The sequence below is a fragment of the Lepidochelys kempii genome, chromosome 19 (assembly GCF_965140285.1).
Source record: "Lepidochelys kempii isolate rLepKem1 chromosome 19, rLepKem1.hap1, whole genome shotgun sequence".
Taxonomy (NCBI): Eukaryota; Metazoa; Chordata; order Testudines; family Cheloniidae; genus Lepidochelys; species Lepidochelys kempii.
The window spans coordinates 2,089,546-2,114,147 of NC_136398.1; the positions used below are offsets into that span (position 1 = coordinate 2,089,546).

Genomic DNA, 24,602 nt, shown 5'->3' on the forward strand with positions numbered 1-24,602 from the left:
GCAAATCTCCCTTCCCCAAAATGCCGTGCTATTCCTCCACCCAAGAAGGGGGCTGCCGTTCAAGAGAGCTGCGTGCCCATGGGGCCAGTGCAAACCCTTAAGCACGTGCTCACGTGCGTTGCTGAACAGGGATGGACTTCTGAACTGGGGCCGAGAAGTTCAGAGACCGACCTCCCACATCCAAAGAATCTGAAAAGTTATTTATGTTTATTTTGTAAAAGAAAAAATAAGCAGAGAGAGGGTTTTGTCATTGTTGGGTTTTGTAATGGTGTCAGTTAATGATTCATTTGGCTGGTGCTACTATCAGCAGGTCTCAGAGAGAAACATATTCGAATGGTCTGAGCACAGGATTGGGAGCCAGGAGCGACTGAGGTCTAATCCCCACCCTGGTCTAGTCACTGAGGCCTGGTGTACACTTCAAAAGTTTTAGGGGTGTAACTAGTTAGGGCTGCGAAGTTTCACTTACATAATTATGCTGGTAAAATTCCTATATTGGTATAAGGGGCTTTGTACCAAAAGAGCTTATTTCTCTTTGCCAAACTGGAACAAGCATTACTCTCGTGAGCACTTTTATATGAGTCTACCCTGGTGTGCAGGGTTGCTGCTGTAAAACAACAGGCGCAGTAAAAGTGGCAATGGGCCAAATGCTCTAAAGGGGTTGGGGCTTGTGATGCTCAGCCTCATAACGCCTGACTCGTAGGTGCCCTGGAAGACCACTGCAATTCACATTGCCTGATTTAAGTGCCTAGCTGCCTATACAATGAATGCAAAGTATCAGCGGGGGCAGCTGTGTTCGTCTGTATCCCCAAAAACAACGAGGAGTCCGGTGGCACCTTAAAGACTAACAGATTTATTTGGGCAGAAGCTTTTGTGGCTAAAAAACCCACATCTTCATTCAAACAACCCACTTCAAACGTTCATTTGCAAGCATAACACCATCTATTTGGGTTTCAATAGGGACTGGGAGTGGCTGACTCACTACAAAAGCAATTTTCCCTCTCTTGGTATTGACACCTCCTCCCTGACTGAATTGGCCTTGTCAGCCCTGGTTCTCCACCTGTAAGGTAACTCCCTTCTCTTCATGTGCCAATATATACTTATGCCTGCATCTGTAATTTTCACTCCATGCAACTGAAGAAGTGGGTTTTTTACCCACGAAAGCTTCTGCCCAAATAAATCTGTTAGCCTTTAAGGTGCCATCGGACTCCTCGTTGTTTTTATACAATGATTGGGCAAAGATAGGCACCGAAACTGAGATTCACAAAAGCCAGCAGGCTAAGCAGGGAGCCACTGAAGCCAGCCTGTGGGAGATGGGTGCTAAATGCCACCCCCTCACAGAGATCGGGGCCAGTCCAGGTGGCAGGGAGCGGTGGCTCTGCTTGCAGTTCTCAGTCAGGACCCCTCTTTCGAGTTAGGGTCCCTAGGCCATTTTAGCATGAAGCCCAGGACACGGGGGGAGGAGAGCAACCTCCCTCATAACATTCAGCCCGGTGGTTCGGACGCTCACCTGGAAGAAGGTAGCCCCCCTGTTCAAGTCCCCCCTACCCCACCTGAAGGGGGAAAAAAATTTGACCAGGAATTTGCCTCCTCTCAGGTGAGAGCTGTGGGATATTCTGATGGGAGGAGTCCTGCAGTCTCTCCTGCTGCACTGTGGATAAATAATGAGTTATTGAAGCAGGGGGACTGGATCCTGGATCTCCCCATGCTGGGCCAGTGCTCCAACCACCAGGCTATGCAGCCGTTCTCCGGCCCAAGTGACCCTTGAAGGGAGAGAAGTGCTTCAGGAATTTTTACTGCAAAAACAGGAGCATGGAGCGCGTTGAGATCCCTGCGGGGTTTCAGCTAGAGTTTTATGCATCGCAGTGACCCCAGCCCTGGAACTTAGGGGCCCAGCTCCTTCTGAGCATTCAGCCCCAAACTTCTAAGCATCAAGCAGGTCTTCTCTTTGTGCTTCCCTTTCCCCATCTGTAAAACAGGGGCAAAAATACTTGGCACTTTTCAACTCCAAAGCACCTTGCAAAGGGTAAGTAAACATTCAGCACTATCCCCGCATGGAGGCAGGTGAGGGGTGTTTGTTTATGTGTTTGAGTGACGTGGTCTAGTGCTGAAAGACACCCCTCGACCCTCCCCCAGACATTGTCAGTGCAGCAAAGACACGAGCAGAAACACAGCCAGTTTTGCACTGGCCCAGCGTGCCAGGGACACGTCCAGAGACAGATGTTGTACACAAAAGGTGCAAATGTAAATCAGGGCAAGGACTATGATAGAATTTATGGAAAGCTCCAGCCCATGCTGCAGCATGAGTAATGATGGAGGTGATTATTAATTAATCACGCTCGTCGGGGAGAGAGCATCAGTGTAAGGAGTAATTAAAATGAAGCGCTGTACAGCAGTAGCAAACGATGATTTATGAAGCCGAGTAACTGCTGTGCTGCCTTCTCTCCCTTCCATAGGCCCAATGGGAAGGATTAACTGGGCGTATTGTCTTCAACAAAACCAGTGGATTAAGGACAGATTTTGACTTGGACATCATCAGCCTCAAAGAGGATGGTCTTGAAAAGGTCAGTAAAGTTTGTCCTTCCTGCTAGCTAAAGAGTTTATGAAAAAACCTTCAAAAGATCCACTCAGGCCCCCTGGAAAACGGTGCATCAGCCTCATAACTCCTATATTTGCCTCTGTGTTCGACGTAAGGGTCTTTGCTGCTTTGGAATTGCTCTGCTCCTGTTCCCTGATGTACACACACACACACACCCCTGAACCCTCAGCCCAAGTTGTCACAACTAGTTGCCATGTAAGATTGTTGTGGTAAAACACACAGGAAACGGTGGAGCCACAGAAGCAGAAGAAACTCCCTGAGCAGTCAGGAGCCTGGTTTTTTTCCCATGCCACTAATGGGAAGAAAAAAGCCCAACCCAAGTGCTGCCTACATGCCACAGTTTGTTTATGCAAAAAGAAAAGGAGGACTTGTGGCACCTTAGAGACTAACCAATTTATTTGAGCATAAGCTTTCGTGAGCTACAGCTCACTTCATCGGATGCATAAAAGTTTATGAAGTGTTTTCCCTGAGGCGACAGCAGCTCTTTAAAGCCCCTCTCTCAGTGTGATCTCTTGCTATGAAAATTGCCTAAGGCCTGGAAATATCCCCTGTTCATTACAGCCCTGATTGGCCCTCTTGCAGCCTGAGTTTTGGAGGAGATGATAATGTATGTTTTTTTTTGCTTTTTGATATCGGAGAGAGGGTACGAACAAAACGAGGGCAGGTTAGTTTCCTGGCCTGATTAGAAATTTCCCATTTGGATGTGGAGTGTCTGCAGCAGCAATCCTGCTGCTGGGGACGCAAGGTAGCAGCCCAAACGCTGCTCCAACGAGAGACTGCTGAATTGGAATTAATTTGCAAACTGGACACCATTACATTAGGCTTGAATAAAGACTGGGAGTGGATGGGTCATTATACAAAGTAAAACTATTTCCCCATGTTTATTCCCCCCCCCCCCCGCTACTGTTCCTCACACATTCTTGTCAACTGCTGGAAATGGCACACCTTGATTATCACTGCAAAAGGGTTTTTTTCTCTCCTGCTGGTAATAGCTCACCTCATCTGATCACTCTCATTACACTGTGTATGGTAACACCCATTGTTTCATGTTCTCTGTGTATATAAAATCTCCCCACTGTATTTTCCACAGCATGCATCCGATGAAGTGAGCTGTAGCTCACGAAAGCTTAGGCTCAAATAAATTTGCTAGTCTCTAAGGTGCCACAAGTCCTCCTTTTCTTCTTACTACCCTGTAGAATCCTCCTAATTAGCACAGATCCCTGCTGGATACAGGGATATCATACCACTGAAGTTCAGGCCTGAATCTCAGGTGCTCATGAAGATTTCATTCCTGTTTCATGGACCACTTAAAAAAACAAAGAATACTCAAAGCATTAAAACTTCTAAAACATCATTTTCAAGGGGAGAGCAGTTCAGTCAGTGGACAAAACAGAGCAGCAAGTTGCCTGAATAGAACAAAGATCTGCACCGTGGACAATTCATACCAATAGTTATCTATTCACATGTGCTGTGCTCGAAGCAGGTTGCATATAGTGACATTACAGTCTCTGTGAGCTAGCTATCCATGGTTAGAGAGCCTTTGAATTTACCTTGGGGACTGATTCTTCACGGCTTTACCCATTAGGTGGTTGCTGACACCTTGCAAAGTGGGTTGCTAGGATTGGTGCCAGTGGGTAACATCAGTCCACCCTGCTCCATGTGCCAGTGGACAGCTTACCACTAGTGATCCCAGTAGAGTAATAGGCAAAAATGGCAGACATTTTGGATATCTCGTGAATCTGAACCTTAAAGTACTGCCAAAATATCTATCAGTCAACGTAGTTCTCCTCAGCTGTATGATAGAATTGCTGACCCTAGTGGTATTTATTACTACCGTGTGTCACATAATGCTCACTGGAAATTGCCAAACCCTGAAGCATATTCCTCAAGGATGCTCAGTTTTTACGTTTAATCTTCATCGAGTCAAGAGATTTTGTAGCTCTCTGCTTTTTTTTTTTTTTTAAAAAAAAGCTTTTTGTCAACCCTAGAAAGGTTTTAAAGTATAGATGTTAAATCTCTGTGGACACTAAGAGTCTGTTAATAGCTAATCTGAAATAATGAAATGCCAAACGGAGTGAATCCCAATATGTACTTTGCATTATGTATAATAGCTTATATTTGTTGAGCTTTAGGATTGTGCTTCTGATCCTGCTACCTCCTGGATGTTCTGAGGATTAAAGCAGTATTACCCAAACATAATTACATGTAGTCTGACTATCTGACTTGCACAGTTCTCTTAATGGAATATTTGAATTTTTTCTTTATTTTAATTTGTAAATTAATTAATGCAGACTTGAGTTCCATGCATTTCATTTTTCTTAAGGAAAATTTAGCAAGGGATTCTTCGCTGAGTAGGTAGCACTGCCAAAGGCTCTTTATATTATTGCTTCTCTTTCCTATAACAATAATAATCTTCTGACATTTTAACTGGCTGCGTGATTGGAAGGAGGGATGGAGGAGAGCCTGGCTTTTGTAAAATATTTAGAGATTCTCAGAAAGTTCACGGAAACTCTTTTAAAATTTATACTGTTCATGTCAAACAGCATTCGTTGTTCAAAAACCCTTTCTGTGAATGCAATAAAATCAGGTTCTCGCCAGAGGTTGCTGGGGAGATTGCATTATTTAAAAAAAAAATAGAAAAGAAAACCAATCAAGGAAACAAAAACCATAAATAAATAAATAATCCAAAGCTCCTGGCCCCGCAATGGGATTGGTCTGTGGGCTCTCCGTTTTCAAGGTTCCATCACTCATGTGGCCTCGTAGATGGAGCGACCTGTATATTCTGCGGTTCCTATTTGCTGTGTCTCTGTCTCTGTCTGTTTGGGGGCATAACAAGCCTCAAAGGGGCAGCCTTAGACAACCAGCCACAAGGTTTGACTATGACAGGAGATTTTAAACCTGCATTCTCGAGGTCTGGGAGAGAGTGCGGAGTAGCAGGTGCAGCAGGACGACGAGGGGCCAGATCCTCTTTAGGTGTAAATGTGCTTAGCACAATGGCGTCACTGGAGCGGTACTCCTTTATGCCAGCTAGGCCCAGGAGTCAAACTCTTCTGCGGGCCCTCTGCATAGCTGTTGCCAGGCCTTTCCCCTCCCAGAGCTTCAGCTTGCCCAGTGGTAAAAGGCTGTGTCACCAGCCAATCGTTACTGTTGGTCAAGTGGAGTGAGATCCCGGTAGGAAAGACTCTACAAAAGATCAGTCGGCTCTAAAATCGGGAGGCAGTGTGGTAGAATGGATAGGGCACTGGACTGGGATCCAGGAGATTTGGATTCTAGTCCCAGCTGTGCTGTTAAGCTCCTCTGTGATGATGGGTAATTCACGGCCTTGGCTTCCCCTCCCATCTTGGTCTGTTTTGTTTATTTGGACTGTGAGCTCCTCAGGGAAGGGCCTGTCTCTCACTTTGTTTCCGGAGTGCCTAGCGCAACAGGGGTGCTACACGCCACTGTCATAGAAATAAGAATACTGTAAACAAGTTGTTACCTAGCTACATACATGAAGGTGGAGGAAAGTGCGTTCTGATGTTAAACATAGCGCTGTACTGCAATCGTTTCCTTTCCAGTTAGTCTCTTTGCCTTCTTTTTTCACATTTGCAGTCATGCTGTTAAAAGGCCTTTTAATGACTGTAAAATATAGATAGTGGCTGGACAGAAAGGGGAGCTGAATGGTAACATCCCATGCAGCATCTGCTCCTGCAGCTGGAGGGCAGGCCAGCCGTGTGTGTTTGCATTTGTTTAAAAGGGAATTGGACCAAATATCGGTGATGATGCTGGACCAGTTCCATAGCGGGTGTAAATCATCCTAGCTCCCCTGGTTTTAAAGAGACTGTGACATTTTACCTCAGCTAACGATCTGGCCCTCTATCTCTCAGCAGAAGAGAACTGATTAAAATTAACACTTGGCCCCTATTTGTGACACTTTATAACTGAGCCAAATAAATTTATAGAGAGGAACGTAGGAATTCCCCAATAGGATCAGACCCATGGTCCATGTACTCCAGGATCCTGTCTCTGACAGTGACCAGTGCCAGCCGCTTCAGAGGAAGGCGCGAGAACTCCCTGATGGGCAGGTATAGAGTAATCTTCCCCCATTAGAAGTGGATAGCTGGGAGTTCCTGGCCGGTTGCTTTGAGTCCAGCTCATATTCATTCCCAATGTTACTAGTTTTCAAGTTGGTTCAAAATGGAGCTAAGTGAAATGCAGATGGGCTTGATCTCCACTCCATGACACTAATGTTATGCTCCTTGTCTGTACCTCCAGGGACTTTGATGCAGTTGCCCTGGGTGGAACTGGTGTCATGTGGAATTTGCCCACATACAGGGTATTACAGGAGTTCATATTTCTGAACTCTCTCTCTAATACCAGGGCCTCTTGGCACTTTTCTCTGCAAGGACACTGTGATCGCCTGCTGAAATCAAACACTCTTCCCAGGACAAAATTATTTGAATGGAGAAGTCTTAATTAATGTCTTGAGTATACATTGCAGGTTGTGTGCTAGATCCAGGGACATTATTCTCTGCACTGGCGTAAATGAGTGCTCCATCCGTGGGGAAATGGCAGACGGGATTGACTAACAGTAGCAATCCTGTAATGCAAACCAGACAGGAGAGTTCATAAGTTTATAGTTCCCCTATTAAAGTGTATGGTATAGCTTGACTTCACCAGACACATTTTTCACACGATAACAGGAAATACATTGAATACACTATGAATTGTAAAAAGAAAAGAAGTACTTGTGGCACCTTAGAGACTAACCAATTTATTTGAGCATAAGCTTTCGTGAGTGCATCTGATGCAGTGAGCTGTAGCTCACGAAAGCTTATGCTCAAATAAATTGGTTAGTCTCTAAGGTGCCACAAGTCCTCCTTTTCTTTTTGCGAATACAGACTAACACGGCTGCTACTCTGAAACCTGTCACTATGAATTGTGATGCAAGTCACATATATTCCAATTACGTCTAAGCCTAGTCGGGGGGCTGGAACAATTTGTACAGTGGGGGTGCTGAGAGCCATTGAACCAAACTGTAAATCCCATATATGATGGAAACCGCTTCAAGCCAGGGGGTGCTCCCGCACCCCCAGAACCCCTGTCTAGTGCTCCGATGAGTCTACTGCTGCAGAGAAGGTTGCCCACAAAACAGGGCAGTGGCTCTGCAAGCTTGGATCTCATTTGGCTGCGTTTTTTATTTTTTTAAGAAACACACGTTTTCATGGGAATCCTTTATTTCTTGCGAAACGTGCTGGTTTTTAAATGAAAACACTTTCAGACTTTTGAAAATGGAAACCAACCCCCAAACCCCCAGCATTTTTATGTTTCTCTGTTTTTTGTTAAAACCCCCAAAATTCCAGCAGCCACCGTCAGAATGTTTTCTTATTTTTAAAATTTTCATCAGAAATACCATTTTCCAACCAGCTGTGTTCTCAGCCTTTTCCATACCAGAATTCTCCTCCCACCTTGCTGCACTGCCCTCCCATTTAAGAATATGGGAAGGATGGATCGAGACCACAGCCACTGTCCTCTGGTCTGTATGACCCACAAGACTCCTTCCAACACAAATGACTCTAAATACTGTCTGAACACATCCCTTGAGTGCAGCCAAAGCCTGTCTTTTGCTTGAATACATCCCATGACCTCTTTTTGGTTACTATAGGAGATGGGCCCAAGCTGGAAAATTATTATCTAAATTTTTAACCCTTCACAAGTTTGGAAGTGTTAGAATCTGGGTTTCTGGTGCCAACCCTGCCATTCACCAAAGCTTGGGACATATTTGCATTGGGAAATCTTTGATTCAGGAATATCTCTAATCACTGTGAGGCTTGGCCAAAGTTCACTCTTTAGTGTATTCTGAGCTCCTGTACTGCATGGCGCTATTGTCCATTGTTGAATGAATTCCTGAACTCTAGATATCATGGACCTCCATATTTGTCCACAAGTATCAGTGCCCCCATTTAGAGGGCAGCAAAACGGAAAGGCATTCGGTATTTGTAATGTCTGCTCTGCATGGGTGACCGTTGGAGTGGTCTGCAACTGCAGGATTAGTGTAACTTTCTCTTCTGTTTAGCTCAGCCAACGCGGTGTATTCAGCTTTGCTTGCATGTGCAGCAGAAGACAGAAATAGCTACCATTCAGCCAGGGCTGTGGGATTCTGGAAGAGACTGAACACCACATGTCAAGTGTCTAGTAATTTGTTTCTTTGCTTCATTTCAGGTTGGAGTGTGGAACCCTTCTGATGGTTTGAACATCACGGAAATTTCCAAGGGGCGAGGGCCCAACGTCACAGACTCACTAACCAACAGATCTCTTATTGTCACCACTGTACTGGTAGGAGGCTGCAAGCTTGTATTTCTCATCCATATATAAATGGCTGGAAATATGTGACTTCTCTGGTGCTTTACAATGCTGCAGTAGATTTGCCAGTCCCTTTGCTTTTGGCCTTATGTTTAGGGGCTCTCTCCTAGCTCCCCATGCTATTGGCAAGGTCAGAAACCTGCACTGGTCACCAGTAAGACACCAACAGTTGCCACACAGCTGAGTGCCTGAGACACCACAGCTCTTCGCTTTACTTAAGATAACAAGAGATAAGAGAGACTGAGATTTCAATGTCCTAGGGACTGTCATGTGCACACTGTTGGCAAATATTGGCTCATTCATGGTGACCAATTAACCTCCACTAGTTAGCAACATTTTACCTCCCATGGCTGCCCCATGCGAAGGTGTGATGGCCCCCAGGCACCTACTAGCACATGGCTGATCTGGGTGGGGTTATAAAGGGGAAGGGGAAGCTAGTGCAGAGGAGGCGACCGTGGAGAAAAGGTGTGTTCTCTCTCCTCCTACCTGGCTGGAGCTGGATAGTCCGTGGGTGCTTTTTAGCCAGTAGTTTGAGTTGGTTTGTCTGGGGTTTGAGTTTGTGATTTTGGAAATCAAGCCTTGAGGAAAGGATGTGAAATGACCGGTAGCTGGTGAGTCTGTCTGCACAGTGGCTTACAGGCCCTTCCCTGCGTAGAAGTGAGGTTGGACTAGAGAGAGGGGGAGACCTGCAACCATATCACTCTCTGCTGCACACTCTCATACCCACATGCTGACAGTGCCTCCTGGTTTATCAGCTGGGCAGGGCAGGTGTTAGCAGCCCTGAATCCCACAGATGGTCTGTAGGACAGTTCCAAATGTTTCATTAGCAGTAATTGACACGGAAGGTGGACAGAGTCTGAGGGAGGAGATCTGTACTGAGCGTGTGTAGAGACGGGTGCTACTGCCCAAGAGGCCTGTGCTGGTCTGGTCGCCACCTGACCCAACTTGCATTCCTTAGGCCCAGGTGCCACGCCAAACTGGCTCCCTCCCGTCCCTCTATTTCCACACCAACCACGGGGCTGGGTGAGGAGATGGGGTGGGAGTGCTGCAGTGTCTCATCTTCAGGAGACAGAAGAAAAATGTGCACAAAGGACTTGGCTTTGGGGGTCTCCTTGCTCCTCTGACCACCGGTTGGGGACAAGGGGATGAGGAAGTGGAGAGGCCACCTACCACCCTTCCCCTTTATCCTGACAGTAGAGGGCCACTAGAGGAAAGAGGCTGGGGAGAGAGGTGGTGAGCTGAAGGCCATGTTTGAGAAGAAGTTGGGGAAAGGTGCCATTGGTGCCTAAGGGGGCACAGAGGGAACCATCTCCTCTCTGCCCCAGACCCCCGAAGAGAGAACTGAATGGCTTTGCTGTCCCATTTCACTCTTTGGGGAGATCTTTCCTTCAGGCAGCGTCTCAAACATTCAGTGGGAGCTTTCGACCCACAATCCCACTCTGCACCACGGCAGCTGGCGTGAGGACTCAGATGGTGCATGCATTCCCAGAAGCCCTGGCCCTTCCCAGGAACAGGCTGGGGCGATCATTTAGTGCATCTGGTAACAGGTGTATTCCTCCCTGCAAGCTGGGAGTGCTGCTCTGGGCTCTTTAGCCACCTGAAGAGAAGCCAAAGCTAGTTGATATGCTGAGCAATGACTCTGAGGCATCAGAGCCCACTATAAAGGGTGAATATCCTGCAATATTGTCATTGGTCTTAGAATTCACAGTTTGTGGGCTGGGGAGGGGGTATCCTTTTTTGCATTAGTGGTTATCAATAAAAGATATTGAGTCAATCTGTTTGGTATAAAATGGCACCATTGACATCAGTGCGGGAGCATTGATTTAGACCAAGAGAAAATCTGACCCACTGAATACTTACCCAGACAATCAGGTACACCGAAGACCTGGTGGAGATACCTGCTTTCATTGCCTGGTAGGCAGGGCTGGGTTTATGGCACCGTTGTCACTCCAGAACTTCGGCACGTCCTTGCTGTCGTGACTGAACAGAGCCCTTCTGGGAGCTAGCTGGTCCTTTCTAGAAAAGATATACACTGTGCTGAGTGAATGGCTAGTCTGTCTGCACCCAGAGGCATTTCAATACCTGTGTATCTACGAGAAGGAGAGGGAATCTGGTGCTCAGAGAGAGCGTGAGGGTGCTGGCTGGCCTCAGACAGGGCACAAGCAGGTGCTGCACAGACTCCCACATGTATAGTGCTAAGCTGCAGCATCTCCTGCTGTTCCCACACTCCAGAGAAACGGCTGCTCCTTGTCCACACGTGCCAGCCAATTCAGTGATTCTGTGTGTTGCTGGCTAGAAGCCACCACACTTCCAGTAGCCATGAGGCTGCTTCTTGTTCCCGCTGCACTTTTGAAAACATCCACGTCAACTCTTGTGCGGAGTCTCAGGCATGTTCTCGGTCCCGGTGCTGGGCTGCATGCTGGGCTGCATGACCCGGTGCTCGGTCCCAGCGAGGGGCTGCATGCACTGGGCGCAAGAAAGGCTCTTAACTAGCATTCCACACAGGTTGTACAAGTGCCCGACTAACTAGCAGGAGAGGGGTGGGTGTCTGCTTCAGGTGTAACTATTCTCATCACGGCAAAAAAATAAGAGCAAATGCATGCCTCAGTGTCCTCCCTTCTGGGGCCTTAGTGGCTCAGGGGATTAGGAAGGGGCTAGAGGGTCTCTTCCTCTCTCTCACTGATCGAAGGAGGGGCACATTCTCTCACACATAGTCATCAACATCAGGTGGCTGCTCAGCAGCCCTCTATGAAGTGGCTTGTCAGTCTCCGCAGATTTTCTGTTGGACAGTTGCCCCCATAACTCCAAGGCCACAAAAGCCCCAAATTAGCCGCCCTGCTGGCAATCTTAGCAGAGAAACCAGTGGCTTCATGGGCCTTGGAGACTGAATCCTCCTCTTGCTTCTAGATGAGGCCCTTCAAGGTCAGAGCTGAAGCTCCGTGTCAGGAGGTGGGGTGGGTACCACCGGGGTGCTTGTCCTGCCACTCCCAGCATTGTATCTGCTCTGCGGGTGCTTCATGCTCCAGCGCTGCCAAGCTGTCACTTCTCACTATCCCAGAATTCATTTATACACACGGGTTAGAGCTGCAGCGGCTGTGTTTCCTTCCCCTCGTGACTACGTAGGTGACAACCTAGCCAAAAGTAATTGAGTTATCCAGCAAACCATGGATACTTAACCAATCTCCTCTGTCTCCAACTGTCACGCTGTATTTAGTTCTTGCCTTCACTACTGGATTTGATAGCAGGCATCAGATCAGAATGAATTTTTATTTAACATCTAATGAATTATGACTAGTAGCATTGGTTTGTATTTGGCTGTGTTACACAATGCTGGGTCTGCCAATCGGCGGCAACAGCAAATAATGCTGTGCCTAGAACAAATAAACGATTAAGGAAACCTGGGCAGGTTGTGTAGATCTGGTTTGAAATTCTGTTTATGCCAATAATTTTTCTGGCCAATTTCCATGCAGTGGCTTCAAGGAGCCTCTTCTGTCAAAGAATCGTGGATGTTAGAGGTGGGAAAGAATGGCTAGGTCATGTAGGGTTTAGAGAGTATCGTCTTTTATGACATATTGTCTAGGGTTCCTAAAAGGATGTGTGCATGTGAATTGGGTATTCATAAAAGAGAAGGACAAGTGTTTGGCTCAGTGCAATATTACAAGCACTGTGAAATGTGTCCTCTGCCCATCTCTTTGTTCATGCACCTCGAGTCTCACCTAAAGAACCCCTTTCCGTTCCAGTTCTGGAGCTCGCACATAGCTTTGCCAATGCACCGCATTGCCAGCCTGCAGCTCCTGCTATTCCAGTGGGGGTCTTCATGTTTGACTTTTACTCTGCTTGGGCTCTCCAGCAGGGTGGTAGCCCTCTCCTTCCCAGGGTGATAAAAACTAAGGAAGGTAATGATTAAAAAATGTTTGTTCCATCGTTATCTTACAAATGATGCGCTCGTGCTGTGACACTGCTATCCAATAACACCCCCATGTAATCACATCTCCCATCAGAGGCTGGACAAGGTAGCTGTGTAACCTGATCCAGTGCAGCAGAAAGGATGGGAGATACAGGACTTGACAGAGCAATGATCTGGTCTGGCATGTTGAGAGGTTGGATAATGGAATTAGATGGACCACTTGGGTAATGAGGCCTGACTTCCTAAAATGAAACAACCACCCAGCCTAAAAATAACCCAAACCTGGCACACAGCTGCTCCATCTTCTCTGTGTTCATTGTCATAAAATGTTTTTCCCAGCTGAGTCGCTCTGCTCAAACGCCTGGGTGTGAATGTGCTGCAGGAGCCTCTGGTTGTCTTAGTTTAGCCCATAACATGCTGCTTTCATGCCTTGCTTCAAATTCCTCAGACCCAAACTTTCAGAACAAGCCAAAAAAAAAAAAAGTAAATTCAAAAGTCCTTAGACCAGTAGTGAACAACCTGCGGCCCGTCAAGGTAATCCGCTGGTGGGCCGCGAGACAGTGTTTACATTGACCGTCCACAGGCATAGCTGCCCGCATCTCCCATTGGCCGGGAACGGCGAACCATGGCCACTGGGAGCTGCAGGTGGCCATGCCAATGCAAACACTGTCTGGCGGCCCGCTAGCAGATTACCCTGACGGCCCGCAGGTGGCCCACCACTACCTTAGGGGAAATGCTGGAACAAAAGGCACTTTGGCAGTTCCCACTCACTCTGATTTTGGACATCTCTGCTCAGGCTCCTGGAACAGGGTCAGTTTTTGCACAGTGTAACAGGGTGGCTTTGGCCTTATGGGCTGGAGGCCTCAGGCAGAAAAGCCCCATTACTGACAGAATGGCTCCAGCCCACCCGTGCCACGAGACTTGACGGGGCCTGATAGAGCACAGCTCATTCCCCTATAAAGGGCAGCAGGAAGCTGTAGGGAGGAGGGAAATTCAGGAAACTGCAGTGAGTGAAAAAAGCTCCTGCAGGGAAGAATCTGACACCAGGGGAATGGAGAAGTCAGAGCCAGGAGGCTGAACTCCAGCCCGGGCAAGCCTGAGAGTGACTTGACCTGGACCCAGCTCAGGGAAGAAGAAAGGGGGATGCCCTACTGAGGGGAGGGAGACACTAAACCGGTGTGTTGACCTCAGGTCTGAATAAATTGGACCCTAGAAGGGGTATGTCTGAAATGCTGTGAACTGGGTAGTTCTTCAGGGGCCCTGAAGAGGGGGAAGGTAGCGGCAGGGTGCTGCAGGGCTACCTCTGGCCATCAGGGGGGAGGGGGCGGGGGGCATCTGTTTTGTTTTCTTTTTATTCTTTTGAATTTACTTTTTTTTTTTTTGGCTTGTTCTGAAAGTTTGGGTCTGAGGAATTTGAAGCAGGTTACTTCTAATGGGCCCAGCAGAAAGACTGCAAGGCTTCCTGAGCTGGAGCCAGTCCCTGTAAGTGGGAGATAGAGCTGCGTGAATAATACAAAATAAATGCCATGCACAGTGATATGAACCCCAGGTGGAGTCCAGGGTCAGCGGTGGGGGAATTACCCAAGGTTATTTCAACTCTCAAAAGATTGAGCAGAGACTCATTTCCCCCTGCCTTTGTCCATCTTCATCTGTATCAAATTATAACGTAGCGTGGTGCCACAAGGGGAATAATTGGCTGGGGGTGCTGGTAATACTGAAACGAAGGGTTGAGATGCACCAGCCCAGGTGTGTGGGGCCGAGGGCTGGAACAACAGTGAGAGCTGCAGGGCCAGGACTGAGAAATGCTGGAAGAGGGAAGACTTCAGCTCAGAAGCGAGACATATTGGTAGAGCTGAGACGGGTCTGGATCTGGAATAGCTCTGCAGTGGGAGTGGCGCAAGTCAGGAGTGAGGTGCATCAGCAGAGCTAGGGAGCTGAAGGGAGCCCCTGCCGGTTTCTAGCTAGCACTTTAGTCTCTCCGCTCTAGCAATTCTACTGCCACGAAGGTCCCTAAGCTTTATGCTCACATTTCAGTTCTAAAGCATCCATAGAGCAAATCACCACCCTCTAATTGCTCAGCAATGTGTGCTGGAATGGGCGCGTGCATGCCTAACGCAAAGTCACCTGCAGCCTTATGACCCACCGAGTGAGGAGCATGATGGGATTGGCGCGCTGAGTTGTGCAATAAATACATTTTCTTACATTGGCTCCTAAGAAGTAAAATACAACCCTAAACTTTATCGACATCTGCTGCTGCCCTTTCTGCCTCATCCATAGGTGTAAATGACAGTAGAAAAGCCAGAGGAGGGATCTTTAAAAGGAAAACCCGGAAAGGTTGTTCACCCCCCTCCTCCCCACATCTCCCCACTGCCTTTTGCTCATATTGCAGTGGCTTGTTGGAAGAGAAATATTACTCCAGCAGCCAGCACCAGTCTCCCTGAGCAATACAAGAACTGTGAAGTTATGAAATTGAGGGCACCTTCACTGAGAAATCGATTAGCAAGCCAAGGGAGCTTGTGAATTGGATGTCTGGCCATTTTCAGTAATAAATTGTGAAATAGTCTGTGAATAAGTGGTTCATAGAGATCAGAATTACCCCCAGGAAACGTTTGAGACCCGCAGATACATTACGGAGCAAGTGGCATCCTAATGTTCAGTGCTTTGGCTGTTAAATATGTATGTTATCCCTATAATGCTTCCCAAAATTAATAGTGTTCTATGGCTGATTTGGAGCTGGTGTATTTATACCAAGACCCGTAGACTCAGCTGGTTCACAAACAAAGCGCTAATTCCAGGGGAGAGGGCTGCAGAGGAGACTGGAGAGAGAGAGAGTTTAACGGGCTTGCATGCACTATGCTAACTCCATAGGCATGACGTTGTCAGCCTTGCTTTCTCAGCCAGCAGACCCAGACCCAGACCTAGACGCGCTCTCTCATCCACTCCCCACCAACACCCAGAGCAAGACAAACTGCCTTCTGCACAGCCGTACGTGAATGGCCTGGTTTGTCCACTGTGAGTGCTGGATGAGTGTGGATCCCTCCAGGCAGGAGGCACAGGTAGGGATGTTGCTGGAATTCCAGCAAAGCCTCCACGCACTAGGGCGAGGTCTGGGCCACCTCCAAGCTAGGACTGTAGCATTGTGTATAATGTTATCCAATGGTTCAGTCTAATAAATAGTCTTTTCCTCAGGTCGATCTCCTGTCCTGCCCTAGTCTCCTAGCGCTCATCTGCTGGATAGCGTACTTTGAGCATCTCAGCACTCCCCTTATGTATCTTCTCTCTCCGGCCACTCCCACATCTTCCTGGTCCCTTTCTGTTGCCATGACTAACAGCCCAAACGTCTTGCTTTGTGAAAGGCTATGATTTTTATTGCATACTTTATTGTCTTCACTTGCATATGATGGCCTCATTCATCACAGGAGATGAGAAGAAAGATGGAACCTTCCTGTGTAGAAGCCTGTTATAGGGCTGCTAATATTAGTACATTATTATTTGGATCGTGGTAGTACCTGGTGGCCCCCATCACGGCTCAAGGCCCCATTTTTCTGGGCATTGTACCCACATATAATGAAAAGAGGGTCCTGGCCCAAAAACTGACTATCTAGGAGTAGGATGAGAGACACTAGTTGGAACAAAGAAAGGGAGAACAAGGTAACAATGAGACAATTTGATTATCGTAATAAACAGTGGTTCTGTATTTGACAGGCAACCTGGGATCTCCTGGTGTGCCATATATCGTGGGCATTAATCAGTGCTTCAGTGTGGGATGGAATAATAATAATTGATTCAAAATACATAGTTTGCTTTCTGCATCTGGACATGATTTTCTCAGAAAAGTAATGGCCGGTTCTGGATTCCGACAGGAGCTGGGTTATCCGCCTGACATCTCTGAACCTTTCAAGGCATCCAAGCTGGACATCTTTAAACTAAAAAGAATGGCTATTTTTGAGCATTAGCAGAAGTGCAATCATTTGGACTTGGAGGAGAGCAGCCCTCTGAGTGTTTCAGAAAGTTCACCGTGGAACATTCCTTTTAGATGTGTTATAACTTACAAAGCTTCCTGGCGCTGCCTGCAGTCTGCTAGCTAATAAGGCGGCACTTTGCTGCAGCTTGTTAAATTTTCAGAGGCTTTTCTGAATACAAAAGTAATGAGAACAGCTCAGGAGGGGGAGAAAAGGCCTCAAGATAGCAAGGCGGGGGTACTTACCCCACCTTGCTGTGCCCTTCCTGAAGTAATGTGCCATGGCTTGTTAGAAACCATCAGCTCCATGCAATATGCCCACAGTGCATGGGCATATACCCCACACTAACTACAAGTGCTGTAACCACGGGTTTGTTGCTTGAGAGGCCAGGGTGATACCTGGTTATTGAAAAGTCCTGGGTCCTGATCCTGGGCTGCATCTGAGTTGATCTCAGTGCAACATGGGTGTGGGAAAAGATGCCAAAAGCCACCAGTACCACTGCTGACTAGCATAATTTAGAGCCATCCTGGAGCTGCTGTAAATTATGCCTGCTGCCTCTGACCCCAGTGGCAGAGCACCTTATAACTCTTGGGCATGTCCTCTGCACCGACAGCCAAAGTGGGGGTGGGGACACATTGGGCACTATGCCGGTGAACAGTCCTCTGACAGACAGTTCGGCTGCCATATGGCCAGAATCAAGCTGTGGGTCAGAACTGGAGGGGATGTTCCTGGGATACTATAGGACATGATCAAATCCAGGTGTATGTGGAAAACCTGTCCTTTGGAACAGCTAGCAGGAAACCTGCTTGGGAACCATCTACTTTTAGCACCTCCTCCTCTAAGTACAGACCTGTGCTCTCAGGTGCACCTGCTATGGAAGCGGGTGCTGGTGTGTTACAAAGGAAAAGGTCTAAGACACGCGCTGGTCTCCTTTTGACCTACCTCTGGCCAGCACTAGAATCCCTGCCCCAGTCTTTGCTTTGTCTTGTTCACCTATCCTGGGGGGATAAAGAAATAAAGCCAACCTTATACCAGCCACCAGCCACACATGGTGTCCTGGCAAGACACCCAGCTCAGATGCTCTTAAGAACCCTGATGGTGGTGAGTCCACAACAGTCCCCAGGGATCGGTTCATTTGTGTTTCTAGCGTCTGGGATTTGTGGCTGAATTCTTTTCCCCTACGTATTTTTATTTTTCAATGCCCTTGTTTTCATTTGCAGAGCATGAAATGGTTATTTTTTTTCTCTCTCTCTCTCTCTCTGAAATCCCGCAGGATGGAAACCAGTTGGCTGCTCAGAAGAGACGAAATTAAATTTAGTGGGGTAAACAAGGTTGCTAATTAGTTGATGCACCATGCAAAGTTAATTTATTCCAAACATGTCGTGGTGCCAACCTTGCCTGCATAATGAGTGTCACATTGTGCAGGGTTACCTGGAGGAACAGCCACCTGCTTTCATCACTTTTCTGCTGGAAATGGGCCTGGCAGCCTGCCCTTAACCGTGGCTCTTTGCTGTGCTCTCACCCATCTGCGCAGGAAGAGCCCTTCGTCATGTTTCGGAAGTCAGACACAGCCCTCTTCGGGAACGACCGCTTCGAAGGTTACTGCATTGACCTTCTGAAGGAGCTGTCCCACATCCTGGGCTTTACCTACGATATCCGGCTGGTGGAGGACGGGAAGTATGGAGCACAGGATGAGAAGGGGCAGTGGAACGGCATGATGAAGGAACTCATCGACCATGTGAGTAAGACCCGTGTGTGTAAAGCTCCCAGTAACTAGGGGATAAACCACGCTGCAGCCTGAACTGTGGGTCAGGACACCTGGAGTGGGTTGGCATCCCAGCCCATCTGAGCTCTGTATCTTCCCCAATGTATACTGAACATATTCTATAATACAAATATTCTTGATCATTGCTAGGGGCCTCTTCCAGCTTTTCCACGGTCATTGAGTGAAGAAATAAATTAGCCCCACCAACAGATGTCTTCCTTTGCGTCAGTGTAGGACCAGGGGCACCACTGCCCCAGCCGGGTAACATCCTGGCTCTAAGCCACCCCTTCTAATTCCAGCTGCTGGCACAGGGGGCATGTTGTGGGCATTCCCATTGCCGAGGGCTTGCCAGAGCGTAGCAATGCTCTGGACGTCTCTGACCAATGTAATCACCCATGGGGCTGTTACTTGCCTCAGTGCTGCTGAAATTCCTGGTGGCTGTCAAGTCACACCTGGGGTGGAAGCATCCCCCAGCAGCTCTTGGGATGTGGGGGGTGGATGGGGAGACAACCAGCTGCCTTAGACTCTGTGCCCCCAGTCTTGCACAAAGCACAGCCTGAGCAGACTTGAGGATCATGGCTATTAAGTATTTTGGATACACGTCATGCTGTTAAATATAATCATTACACATGGTAGTCCAGGTCCCTCCCTCGGGTATGTACAGCAACCCCCACCGGAGTCAAGGAGAGCTCTGTGGAGGTGTGGAAGAACAGAACAGGGTCCTGTCCTTCTCCCATTGAGCTAACGGGGAGCTTTGCCACCAACGTCAATGGGAGGAGTGGTAAGCCCCATATATGGGCAGTAGGGTTCCCAGGAGATACCGTTACTTCTGGGTGATGAAAATCGGAACCTCAGCCTTACATTCATGTACATTTCGTCCTCAGTGTCTAGTGTAAAGTTGTGTTCGAATGGGAGGTGAATTCTGGCCAAGCGTATTTAAATGTGTGTCCCAGATAATGTGCTTACCCAGAGGAGGGAGTCATAGGACTGGAAGGAACCTTACGAGGTCCTCTGCTCCAACCCCCACCAGTGCTAAGGCAGGATTAAGTATACCTGCCTCAGCGAGCGGTCATGCAGCATCTCCTGGTATTTAGTCACAGCTGAGTGGAGCCTGTATCCTGAGAGGAGTTCATTTGCTGGGTTTCTCTCTGTACACTCAGTGTCTGACATACTTGGCTGCATCCCTTTTCCATCCCTCTTCTTAATGTTACTTGGCCAAGACCCCAATGACACCCTGCCCTCGAGCCCAGGTGCCGAGGGTTCTCAAAGATGTGGTGGGGAGTAGCCCACAGCTCCTGGTGTCTTCAGTTCTGAAATATCACCTCCTGCTGACAGGATGACATGGAGCTATTCCCCTCCCGTGTGCCTGTCCTCTGGGATAACAAATGTACAGCAATCAACCAACTGGGCAGATGGTCCCTAGTGCAGGGACAGTGTTTCGCCAGCCTGGGATAGCGTGAACAAGCCTGCTGCACGCTTGGCTCCATCATTTAACCAGGCTGAGTCTGAAAGGGTGCAAAGAGCACAGCCCCAAAGGCTGATGCCCTTACGCAGAGACCTGCTTCGTTATGTGCCATAGAATGCCCCAGGCTGGTGGTGTGCAACACTCCCACCATCGTCCCCTGTGCGTGCCCTACAGCTGTGGGATCACTGGCCTGACTGAGCAAGGACTCCTATTCCACAGAACACACGTTCATCTGTGAGCATATGCGTCCGTCCCACAGACTTCAATGGGACTCAGGCGTGCACCTAAAGTTAGCACCCCCTGAAGTGCTTTGCTGCATCAGAGCCTCGCTGAGAAACAAACAATGCGACTAGGCTCTGATCCCTTTTCCAACCCTGGTCCCTGGCGGAAAGATCCCAAGAGAACGATTTGCCCTTCACTAAAGCACTACACGCTCCTGGCTGCGCTGACCATGCCACCAGCTGTTAAGCAGAAGGGAGCCCATTCAGCCTGCTTTAATCTTGGATTATACCTCCTAAACTTCCCTGGATGTTTTTTTCCACCCAGCATTCCTGTCACGCAGAATCGGCGGCAGTTGTCCTTGTGCTGCTGCCAGTAATTTGAAAGTCTGAGTTGACCACGGCTCCTGGAGAAAACCCTGTAACGCATGTTAACAATTGTGATGCTGTAGTCATCGGTCGTCATGCCAAGAGGCCTCTTCCACCCCTGTGGTCAGGGTGATGGGGGAGCATTTCAGAAGGAGGCTCTGCCACTGGGTGATTAATAATTGTGTGTGTGTGTAGGCATGGTAATAGGGTGGGAAATTGCTAGATACAAGGCAAGTCTCTCACAACTGTTTGCCAGGCCGCCCAGCAGTGCAGAAGAGGGAAAACAATCAAATTCCTCATAAATCTTATCTTCCAGAGGAGACTTAATTATAGGCCCATTTGTAGACATGAAATAAATCCCACCGCACTTTTTTGCAAGACTGGGGAGGCATTAACCTCAGTGTCCTGACCTGATTCCAGTTCTGGTATTTAACTTCACAGAGGCATTTTAGAAACTATTCTGCCTCACTTCCCATCCTAAACTCCTGTGTGCGGTTACCCTGCACTCTTACACCCTTCACAGCCTTCCGCGGGAAAGGCTCCAGGGAACTGTCCAGGTACTGCCTGGGATTTGCAAAGAGACAGCAAGGAGCTATGTTTCCAACTCCCATTAAAAGAGAGCAGCTAGCGCCCTCTGGAAAAACCCATCACCCGTTTCCCCTCCCGCTCCTCAGCAGTACATTCAGAAAACTGATGTAGTAAATAAACCCCTGTGGGGAACTACAGAAACAGATCACATTATCTGGCTTGACTCAGGTGACCCTCACACTAAAGCTCAATGCAGCTAAATGTGTGACCCAAAGCCATAGGACATCATCAGCATGATTTATTTTTATTATTTCACTGGCTGTTTCCTTCATTTCTGGTGAGCACAGAAGTGTGACATCTCCTACTTCTCCGGCTTAGTGGCATGCTTATTTATTGGCAGTACTATCTTGTGTTTTTCCTGGCTCCTAGGTGAACAGATGATCCCTACTGCACCATAGAACGATAATATCTAGCACTTCTCTAGCAACTTAATCCCAGGGTCTCAAACTGCTTTACGAGAATTCATGACAACACTTCTGCAAATTACCCCAACAGCTACTGTCCGTAGTTTACAGACAGGAAAATTGAGACATGAAGACTTGGCTGATGGGCACACAGTACACCAGTGGCGGAATCAGAACCCAGTCCAATGCCCCATCCACTAGAGCATGCTGCCACACAGTCAGGACATCTCCTTCCCTTTCTGAGGCACACCTGGTTGGTGGGAGGAATTTTCTTCATAATTGCTTGTGATGCACCATGCCAGGGTCTGTACTAGCTGGATGGCACGCACTTCAGCTCTCTGCGAGTATCCAGGCTCACCAAGGCAGGAGTTCCTGTTTCACAGGGAGGAGGGAGTTCTTCCTGTGACTCAACTGAGAGGAGCAGATAAGCCAAATCAGTGCAGCTCCTCAACATCCAGGCAAGCCGAGTCAGCCCGGTACCCGCTGTTTGGGGCCAGCCCTGCTGCATCTCCAGACCTTGTGGAGCTGCATTCTCACGGGAGCAGGCTTTCTTGTGAGATCTCAGGGACTCCAGACTGGGAGTTCCCTGCAAGCAACTTTTTCCAGGGAGTGCTTCAGCCACAGCCCAGGAGAGCAGATGATGATGAAGGAAAGAATAAAAGCCGCTCAATACCTGAAGTAAGGATTGGGTTTGGACTGGGGTCTGTAAATGGAGCAGGGCTCAGGGCTGATGTGTGTTGGGGGCATTTGGTCTAAGTCCCATCCTTAGCTGAGACCCCTCGTTTAGGAATTAGTGTCTGGATGCAATGTTGGTTGGCACTTGAGATACACCACGGCAAAGGGTCTCCGCCTCCCCCCCGCCCCCAGGAGAGAGAAACTGTTGGACTCTCCCTCCCCCAAAAAGGAGGGTGATCATGCACCCCTGAAACCATTTACATTTTCTGGTTGAGAATCTGTGTGTGCCCTTGATAGACAGGCAGACCAATGGGTACGTTCTGAGTTCTCACAGGGCCTAGCACAACGGGGTCCCTGGCTGGAGTTCCTAGGCACTATGGTAATACAAATAACATTGGGATAAATATGTGATAGGTAGCTAGAGGGGTATGTATTTGTATAAACATGATGATCGCTAGAGGGGTATATATTGTGCTAGGTAGGACTTTCCTCTCTTCTTCTAGCTAATCCTCCACCCCACCATGAGCATTCCCAGCAGACTCCACGTAAAGCATTCCCTTCCATTTTCACACAGAGCCTAAAACATCTGTAGAGAGCTTTGTGTGCCCGGTGTCCCCCAAGGAACACAGCCATCTGGGATACATTGAAGCGAAAGATGCTTTGTAATAGAGAATGTCATTATGGTTTTGCTGCCCTTGGATATACATAGAAAGGAAAGCAAAGGGTCCAGAATCCTGCAAGCTTTACTCCTCTGAGTAATGCTTAGTGATTTCATTGGGGTGAATAAGTGCTACTCTGAGTAAGAGCTGTCAAATGTCTGCTACAGCTGCATCCTGTACAGTATCCCAGCTGTGTCTAGCATGTGTAACCAACAGGCAGTTGTGAATAATTAGGCTCTTCTCTAGCCTTGAATCCCAGAGGCATTACCTGCTTCTAATGATCTGCTTTCATGCTTTATGGAGTGACCCTTCTGTGGAACAGAGGGCAAGAGCAGGCGTGCAGGGGACAATTTAATTTATTTATAAATTCAGCTTATTTTCTAAAATCATCTGACTCGCAGAAAGGGGGGAAAAAACAACAACCCACGTCACCAACCAGAGCAGCTGCGTTCTTGCTTCCACTGCCATTTAAAAGAGTCCATTAAACACTAGTGCATTTCCAGCGACAGTGTTACTGAGTCCCAAAGCAGCCAGAAAGGCAAATTGTCTGAGACCTCAGCTCATGGCCAGAGGTCACTCAACTTCCTAATGAGACGCGTTGCTTCCAGGGCATGCTGCCATGCTTATGCCCAGCTTGGAGAGGGGAGGAAATCTTGCGTTTTTGTGAAGCTTTTATTCCCAGAATCGGGTCTCTGGGAGAAGCGGTGTTGGCAAAGGGGTCTAGCTTCTCGCAGTGCGGATAGCAAGGCAAGCAGCCCTGGTGTTTTGGCCTCGCAGCTATTTTGCATCCATGTCAAGTGATTCAGCCTCCTAGATGCCTCTGAAGTTCCTGGCACCAATATGAAAGCATTGCCTAAGCAAAATAACTTGTATAGCGGCTGCGATCCTCTTGTAGCGTATGTGAGGGGAATGTAGTTGCTGGGTGACTCACGTCGGCAAATTAGCTTCTCTGTGAATAGCTAATGGGCTCTTGCCGTGTTGTTAATCACAGGATTGGGAGTCAAGAGACCTGGGTTCTGTTCCTGGATCTGCCTCAGACTCCCTGGGTGACATTGTGCACATTGCTTGTGCTTCAGTTCCCCCCATCTGTAAAATGGAGATGGTAACAATTACCTGCTGCACACAGGTGCTACGAGGCGTAATGTTTGTCAAGGGTTTCAAGTGCCTCAGCTGGAAGGCACTGGAGAGGTGAAAAGTAGAGCAGGGGCATGTCAAGGTAGCTGCAGTAGGGAATGCGTCCCCACTGCTAACCAGGAAAGAAGCTAACGCTTGGATTCAAATCTGCCCTTCATAGTTGTGCTCCCCGTGAAGTCCACAGAGGACAAAATGTGAACCGTGTTGGTTATGATGGTTTCCTAGGTGGCTAGTGCTTTGGGAGGTGACAGTAGCCTCCATATGCTGGGCGGTCGACATTACAGAGCCTCATTTTGCTAGAGAAATTAAAATCCTGTTTCATTTCAGCTGGCAAGATGAGTTAACGTCTTAAATACAAAAAATTGAGAAAAGAAATGACAATGTCTTGGCTTTCTAACTGTGCCCAGCTCCTCGTGCTTTTATGCAATTATTTTCGTCTGTGCCTCCTAGCGCAAGATGTCTAGCTCCGTAGCCTTCTATTCGTTGCATGTCCTGCGTGATACCCTAATGGAACTGTC

The 24,602-nt window shown here is 48.0% G+C and overlaps 1 protein-coding gene across 2 annotated transcripts in view; it reads left to right on the plus strand.

Moving 5' to 3' along the window:
• The window catches only part of GRIK3 (glutamate ionotropic receptor kainate type subunit 3), a 229,666-nt gene that overhangs the window by 156,756 nt on the left and 48,308 nt on the right, over positions 1 to 24,602 (plus strand). For both annotated transcript variants that reach the window (XM_073317613.2, XM_073317615.2), the window contains exons 8-10: positions 2,454 to 2,561; positions 8,798 to 8,911; positions 18,342 to 18,545. In XM_073317613.2, coding sequence (XP_073173714.1) covers positions 2,454 to 2,561; positions 8,798 to 8,911; positions 18,342 to 18,545 — 426 coding nt within the window. The remainder of the gene's footprint in view (positions 1 to 2,453; positions 2,562 to 8,797; positions 8,912 to 18,341; positions 18,546 to 24,602) is intronic.